Source organism: Monopterus albus, unplaced genomic scaffold (genome assembly GCF_001952655.1).
Source record: "Monopterus albus unplaced genomic scaffold, M_albus_1.0 scaffold264.1, whole genome shotgun sequence".
Classification (NCBI taxonomy): Eukaryota; Metazoa; Chordata; class Actinopteri; order Synbranchiformes; family Synbranchidae; genus Monopterus; species Monopterus albus.
In genome coordinates this window covers 1,312,122-1,320,414 of record NW_018128144.1, presented here as the reverse complement: position 1 = coordinate 1,320,414, position 8,293 = coordinate 1,312,122, and the positions used below count along the sequence as shown (strand labels likewise).

The 8,293-nt window shown below is 43.6% G+C and overlaps 1 protein-coding gene across 1 annotated transcript in view; it reads left to right on the top strand.

Moving 5' to 3' along the window:
* The window catches only part of LOC109972646 (piggyBac transposable element-derived protein 4-like), a 19,954-nt gene extending 11,953 nt beyond the window's left edge, over positions 1 to 8,001 (top strand). Inside the window, 2 exon segments of the mRNA XM_020621653.1 lie at positions 7,684 to 7,771; positions 7,895 to 8,001. Coding sequence (XP_020477309.1) covers positions 7,684 to 7,771; positions 7,895 to 8,001 — 195 coding nt within the window.
* The last annotated feature ends 292 nt before the right edge of the window (positions 8,002 to 8,293 follow it).

Sequence of the window (8,293 nt, the reverse complement as noted above, 5' to 3'; positions counted from 1 at the left end):
CCCCTGCTCTTTTCTTTATATTTACTTCCTCTTGGCTCTAGTTTCAGAAAACATGGTGTTTCTTTTCATTGTTATGCGGACGACGTGCAGATGTACATGCCAATGAGGGGAAGGGACGCATCCTCAGTTGTTTCTTTACTGTCATGTTATGATGACGTTAGGAACTGGATGGCTTTAAATCTGTTAAAGTTAAATGACATGAAAACCGAAGTTATAGTGTTTGGCCCAAATAACTCCAGTGACTTTTCCCCAGTTGATTTGGGTTGCTTAGAACGGTACGTGCAGTCGACTGTTACAAACCTGGGTGTTAAAATAGACTCTGATTTTAGAATGGAATATCAGGTGAATGCGGTTGTACAGGCCAGTTTTTATCATCTCCGGCAGCTGGCAAAGGTAAAGCCTTTTCTTTCGCGGCAGGATTTTGAGAGAGTAATACATGCATTCATTACATCTCGTCTGGATTATTGTAATGCGCTATATTTTGGGCTCAGTCAGGCATCCCTTGCCCGCCTTCAGAGAGTCCAAAATGCTGCTGCTCGTCTACTGGTTGGAGGGCGCAAAAGGTACCATATGACACCCATTTTGGCTTCTCTACATTGGCTGCTGGTGTGTTTTAGATTTCATTTTAAGATTCTTTTTGTTTTTAAGTTTTTAAATGGTCTGGCCCCCCTTGATCTCACAGAATTGCTGCATCCCTCTTGGTGCCTCTGATCAGCTGCTCCTGGAGACACCGAGGGCTAGGAGGAGACTTAGCGGGGACAGAGCATTCTCTGTGGGGGCTCCTAAGTTGTGGAATGCACTGCCCCTTTACATTAGGCAGGCCCCCTCGTTGTCCACTTTTAAAACTTATTTGAAGACTCATCTGTACCGTTTTGGCGTTCGAACCAGTATGAGCCTCTGTCTTGTTGAGCCTTTTTTGTTTTCTGATGGGTGGTTGTTTTCGTGTGTTTTACTGTTGTGTTTATTGCTTCTGCTTGTCTTATTGTGTTTTAACGGGTTTTAGTGATATTGTGTAAAGCACTTTGGTCAGCTTTGGCTGTGTTAAACGTGCTATATAAATAAAGGTGATGATGATGATGATGATGATGATGATGATGTGCAGAATATTTATCACCATGGCTCATGAGTTGCTTTTATGTGTTATTTTGTGTGGCTTCTGTGCATGGATTTGATGTCTGATCAGCGAGTCTCAAGGATCACCTCAGCTCAGCAGCTCTCTCTCACCAACACCCTCCTACAGCAACTTTCTGCACAATGACAGATGAATTATTGAACAAACAGACTTGAGTTCCTACATTTTAGCAAGTGCTTGTGACAGCTTAGCCTGTAGAATCAATGAGGTTCCTTTTGGGGTGGCTGTGGCTCACAAGGTAGGGCAGTCATCTCCTAACCTGCAAGTTGGTGGTTCAACTCCTGGTCTCCCTGCATGCCTAAGTGTCCCTGAGCAAGACACTGAACCCCGAATTGCTTGACTAGTGCCGTTGTGTGACAGCCTGTCATCATCGGTGTGTGAATGTTGTGTGTGAATGGGTGAATGGTGTATCATCTCCTGTAAAGCGCTTTGGCCAGTGCAACACACTGTGGAATAATGCGCTATATAAATACAGTCCATTTACCATTTTGGATCTCAGATTCTGTTCAGAGGCAGCATGGTGGCTCATTGGTTAGTGCTGTCGCCTCACCTGGTGCCTTTCTGTGCAGAGTTTGCATGTTCACCCTGTGCCTGAGTGGGTTCTCTCCAGGTGCAAACATGCAGCTTAGCTTGACTGGTGAGTCTAAATTGCCTATAGGTGCGTGGTTGTCTGTCTCTGTGTCAAACCTGTGATAGACTGGCAACATGACCCAGCTCTAGCACCCCCATGACCCTCTTCAGGATAAGCAGCATGGATATTGTTCCGTTTTTATTAGCAGCAATTTTCTCTGGCCTATAGATTTTATGTCATTTTTTAAATTAAAGTTCTTAAGTAGCCTGTGTATTGACAAGTCCTCCACACAGAATCAAGACGGTTATTGTATGACCGTGCCCCCACGTGAAAACACGTTCCTGCAGATATCTGCAGAAGATCTGTATCCACTGTGATATAAAGCTGTGAATCTGTAAAACATGAAACAAGCCCAAGGACTGAACACTTTTACATGCTGCTGTAAAACACAGAATGGCTTGTAAACAGTCAGGGTCATGTGATTATTGTTGAAATTGTTGAGGATCTTGCAGATTACTGCATTCACATGTAAAGTGTAACAAGTGAGAAGTGGTCAGGTTTACATGATAACAGATGAAGAATTGTTCTCAGACTGAGTACTATCTTAGTAAATTGGGTTCAGTAGCTATTAGGGTATAATAAAAGGAAGCATACTGCTGGGAGAAGCTAACATCCAGAGCATCAGTAATGGACCAGCAAACAGCACTAGATGCATTTCTAGGCTCTATAAAACACTCCATTTGTGACCAAATGAAGTTTTATAAGACTGGGTTTTACTGGAACAATGAATGTTGAAGTCACAATAGGCTGACAGTTGCTGATTTACACATTTCAGTTAAACAGCAGAAAAACAAGATATAAAACCTCCTCAAGCTGGATTTATGCTTGTCTGTCTGTTCTCTCTGTCTCAGTAGTCTTATGGATGCACTGGGTCAAAGAACAGATGTATACTGTAGAATACTTAAGATTTTACTTGTTGCAACACAAGATGGATGCTTGGTGCATTACCAGGTCATGACATGCTGTCATTGCAGTAAAAGATGACATGTTTATCATGATCATAATTTAAGTTTTATTATGTGAGAACAGCAGTTGGAAGACTTGGACAGGGTTTTGGTTTTTGCTTGCAAAACAATTGTACTTTTTCTGTAACTATTTTAAGGACTATTATTGTGCTATATTATTGTCAATTCTTAAAATCAGTTTCTAGTTGTTGAACACAAAGACATCTGTGGACTTTTTAGTGTAATCTTTGTAAACACCTGGTATTTCAGTCCTTTTAAGCAAATAGGAGCATTTTAATTTTTGTTAAGTTTAGTAAATGATTCCTATTTTAGAAGACAAAATATTTGTGATTTTTATACAAAATAATAAAAAGATCAGTCTGCCATCATAAGATTCACACTTACATCATACATCAGTAAAATAACAAGCCCCAAATCCTGAGTCCCAAAGAGTGTGTATGTCTGCATACAACAGCTTGCTTCAATGAACCAAGAAGTAATGTGCTCTGTTGCGCTGATTTTGTGTCAAAGTTTGCTGGACTATTAAAAAGTAGATGTAGACAGTAGATGTGAAATGGAGTTCTAGTAAATACTCAACAGACAGAACCTGTCAGAAGGTGCATGCAGTGTGAAGTAATAAAGCAATATTAAGCCCCCTTCAGTGGGGATGAAGAGTTGCTATTTACATGCAGAAATGACTGTAGAAGGAGAGCTGATCAACATACACCTATATCAAAATACTTACCCAGTTTCCAGAAAAGTGGGGACATTTTTCAAAATGCAATAAAAACTAAAATCTGTGATTTGTTGTCAGGTTCGCCCGGCTGCACCTACTTTCTCACTTCCCTCACTCTGTTTTCTCTCCCTTACCCTGATTATGCTATCCTTTACACCTGCTTGTCACCAGCTGCACCTGATTAGTTTCTCCCTATTTAGTCCCTGCTCTTCGTTCACTCCCTTGCCAGTTCTTTCTAGCTTTTCTCAGGCCCGTTTGTTCCCTGATCAGTCTTCTCCTTGTATGAGCTGAAGGTTTAGAGGGACGGCCAGGTCTTGGTAGATTTGCAGTGGTCTGATACTCCTTCCATTTCAACATTATTGCTTGCACAGTGCTCCTTGGGATGTTTAAAGCTTGGGAAATCTTTTTGTATCCAAATCCGGCTTTAAACTTCTCTACAACAGTATCTCGGACCTGCCTGGTGTGTTCCTTGTTCTTCATGATGCTCTCTGTGCTTTAAACGGACCTCTGAGACTATCACAGTGCAGGTGCATTTATATGGAGACTTGATTCCACACAGGTGGATTCTATTTATCATCATTAGTCATTTAGGTCAACATTGGATCATTCAGAGATCCTCACTGAACTTCTGGAGAGAGTTTGCTGCACTGAAAGTAAAGGGGCTGAATAATTTTGCACGCCCAATTTTTCAGTTTTTTATTTGTTAAAAAAGTTTGAAATATCCAATCAATTTCGTTCCACTTCATGATTGTGTCCCACTTGTTGTTGAATCTTCACAAAAAATTGCAGTTTTATATCTTTATGTTTGAAGCCTGAAATGTGGCAAAAGGTCGCAAAGTTCAAGGGGGCCAAATACTTTCGCAAGGCACTGTATAGTGACTTTGAAGAAGAGGCTGACATTGATTATCATCTGGCTACACCTTCTGTGCAACAACCATCTGTAGAGCCTGAGGTAAGTGTGTGATGCTGTTGCAGTAAACTGAATGTGAGACACTTGCTTTGGGAGAGAGAGAGAAACTAGGTGCTAAGTATAATTTCTTATCTTTTCATTATTCTAGGTTGTGGCCAGCACCGGGCAACAGAAGCACTGTGGAGTGTGTGGACCCACAAAGGACAGAAAAACACAATATACATGCATCAAGTGCAAGACATACATATGCAACACACACTCAAGAAAACTCTGCCCCTCATGTGATGTGTAGGTTTGTGTGTGCCAAAGAAAGGCAAGAATGTTGTTCTAATGAGTACACTGCACAGGGAAGGCAAAGTCTGTGGCCAAAAACCACAGATCATGTGATGTATGGGTTTGTCTGTGTTCAATGGGGCTGTGTTGTGTAGACCAAAATGGTTTCTGTGTTCAGCTTATGCTGTGCACAATGTTTAAATGTCCTGAATGTTTGTAATTACTGAGGTTCAAATGAGTGATACCCATAATTCAAACAGATTGCAGTGTAAAGTGGGTTTTGGGTTGTCATGCTACTGTTCTGGATATCAGGTGCTTAGTTTTCAATGTTGCACTTTTAGAAAAACATGTTTGTGTAACCGGGTCACCATTTTATAACATATAATTACACAAAGTTGTTTATTAGGTTTAATCACTGTTTATCCATACCTGACATCCAGAGCCCAAGTCCTCCCTATATGTTGTGTATTGGGTTGCGACCTCCAGCTCCGCCTTGTTTCTTCTTCGTTTGCCCCATTGTCTGTCATATAAATACGATGTTGTGTCATACCCTCTTCCTTTTTGATATGTTCCACTGGGAAGAGGTCAGTTTATTATCTGTTGTAATCCTTTCATTTCTTGTGCCCACATCCTCATTTTTACTTCTTCTGCATAACCAATAACTGTTGATACTCATACATGTACTGTCATTACGCTGTTATGACATTTGCCGGTGCTAATTACTTAGCTTTGTTCCGACAACCTAACACACTAACATGATGTATTTTTTTTTATATAAATTGGGCTTTAGGTCCCACAGCACATGCTAGGTGCTGATTATTATTTCATGCTGTCAGGTATGTTATCGTAATATTTGCATCCTTTTGATATGTTCCACTGGGAAGAGATTGGGCTTGAGGTCCCACAGCACATGCTAGGTGCTGATTATTATTTCATGCTGTCAGGTATGTTATCGTAATATTTGCATCCTTTTGATATGTTCCACTGGGAAGAGATTGGGCTTGAGGTCCCACAGCACATGCTAGGTGCTGATTATTATTTCACGTTGTCAGATTAAACGGAGCACGCCTCCAAACGCAGTCCTGGTCCTTCAGCCACCACACACGTCCCAGTCAAAACACAATGCAGAAGTCCACCGGTCACACTTGGTGCCGTATCTACCCGTGGCATTGCTGTCCAGCGATCCTCTACGCTCTGCCGGCTGCGGTCCTGTGGTCCCACACTCTCCGCTCTGCTACCTCCCTGTGTCCTGGGTAGCATACCTAGGGTGCGGCTTTGCCCCGCTCCTTGTCTTTCAGGTTCCAGACTTGTGGTAGTCTCTCAGTGCATCTATTAAGGTTATGATGCCCAGGCAAACACAAGTTGTAACACATGAGGCACTCAGTGGCATATTAACTGATTTGGTAAAACAAATTAGGGACAATATAACAGCTAGTTTGAGCACCATGCACCAGCCCAGCCACGGCCAGCTGCCAACCTTCTGCTGATAGGTTGGCTTGGTCCTGTTGCCATGGTGACTCGTAATTTCTTCACTCCATTGTTCAGGGCTTTTTATAGTCGCGTGGCACGCGCCTAACTCTGAGTCAGACAACTCAGAGTTGATTAAACCAACTCTTTTCAGCTGTTCTGAAACCGAAAACTCCGAGTTTTCCAACTCTGAGTAAGTCAACTCAGAGTTCAGGTTTGAACTCTGAGTTTGTTGAACCGCCTTCTTGAAATAGGCCCAAGGAGTGAGTCCCAGTGTCCGCAGCCCGGTCTTCTTCTCATCATCTCCATCATTGACTGTGTACACTCCTATGCTCAACACCCGGTTCCATTGTTCCTCTGTTCATTTCTTGTCACTTGTACAGCACTGTAAATAAACTACACTGTCTGCACCAAAGTCAGCCACCTGGGTCCGTCTATTTTTGTGACTCGCTCACTGTTGTATTCGAGCAGTCCTTACATTTGTTAACTTGCCTGAAGTTTTACTAAAATACAAAGAAAAGGTTTCTAATGTTTTCACTGACCAACTTAATTGTATTTTGTAAATATAAACATTTAGAGTTTGGTGCCTGCAATACACTCAAAACTAATTGGGACAGAGGCATGTTTATCACCGTGTTACATCTCCTTTCCTTTTAATTACACTTTTTAATGGTTTGAGAACTGAAGAAAAAGCCCTATGATCAGCTGAGTTCTTATTCACTCTTGGAACAACCAAAAAGCCCTCTCCTTGGACTTTTGGTCAAGCTAGGCATGGCTGGCAGGGAGCAGCACAGCCGAAGCCCATGTGCCATTTATACTCTGGATATTTAGTCAGGGCTGCTTCCTCCTTGCCAGTCAGTTTTTGCTGTTCACACAACTGCTTTCTGGCCGACTTTCCACTTGAAGGTTTTGTTCCTGCAATCCCTGGTCTGCATTGTTTTCCTGTGAAACTCTAATGATTTGTGTCTCGCACCTGTTTGGCAGTTAGCTGTTCCTGTGTCAACTCAGCCTGATAGAGCTCCTCCGCTCAGCTAGCACCATGACAGAGTGGTCTACACTCTGCTGCCAAGTGCTCCTCGGCTCAACCAGCTTGACATCTCCCCATTTTTAATGGCCAGCCTGATGCCTCTTCTACTCAGCAACCCAGTAAGTCCTCTGTCTACATGCCTCCACCTCCAAGCTCTACTCAACACCACAAGCTTGACAACTCAGCAAGCCCTCTGCCAACTCGCCTCCACTCTGCCTGGTCTCCAAGCACAACTTAACACCACCAGCCTGACATCTTAGAGACCCAGTGTATACTCTGCCTGCCTGCCATCTCACTGCCCGGTTCTCCAGCAATACTCAACACTGCTTGCTTGGCATTTCCTAGTTCAGCAATCCAGCACCAGTCTTGAAAAGCTTGGCGCTGCTCTCCCTCTCCCCCCAGTACTACTCAACACAGCCAGCTGGTCTCCTGCCACCCAGCTCCACGTGCACCTAGTTCAGTGTCAATCTTCCCCACCTATCCGGTTACCTCTCCGCCAGTGCTGTGTGCTGTTCCTGGCCTGCCCAATTCTCCATCATTCTGCCTGTCCTGTCTCCTTAAAGCTGCCTGCCCAGTCGGCCGGCATGGAGATCCTGGCTCCTGCTATGCCTCCCTTCTGGTCAACCCCGCTTATAAGAACCCAGCTTTCTGGTCCGGTGGACTGGTCCGGGAATGCCTGAAAAGGTAGGGACAGTGAGGCTCCAACGTGCTGTCATATTACTGCCACAAAAAGAGTACATTGTGTGGGGTAAACCTCCTGTTCTGCTTCTCCAGGCTACCTCCACATCATCCTGCCCGGCTTTGGTGTCAACTCATCTTCCTTCCTGCACTGGCTCAGCACATCCGGTTTCATGGACCAGCCTTCCTTCTCTCGTTCCTGACACCTCCAGCATGAACTATAACTCATATCCCTGTCCCAAATAAACAATATTGTTTACCAGTGGTCCAAGTCCATATCTAACTGGAAACATGATGAGATTTGGGAGCTTCTGTCTCCACAGCTTAGCATTTCTCTTGTGGCCAGAACAATCTTGAATAGTTCAACAATTTACACTCATTTGCCTGGTGGTTCACCTGATCCAGTGCAGCTACTAACGGAATGCGGCCTTGGTGATGTTGACATAGAGGGCTGTGAAGTCTCTGATGAGTGGAAGAGGCGGCGGGCTGGCCTAG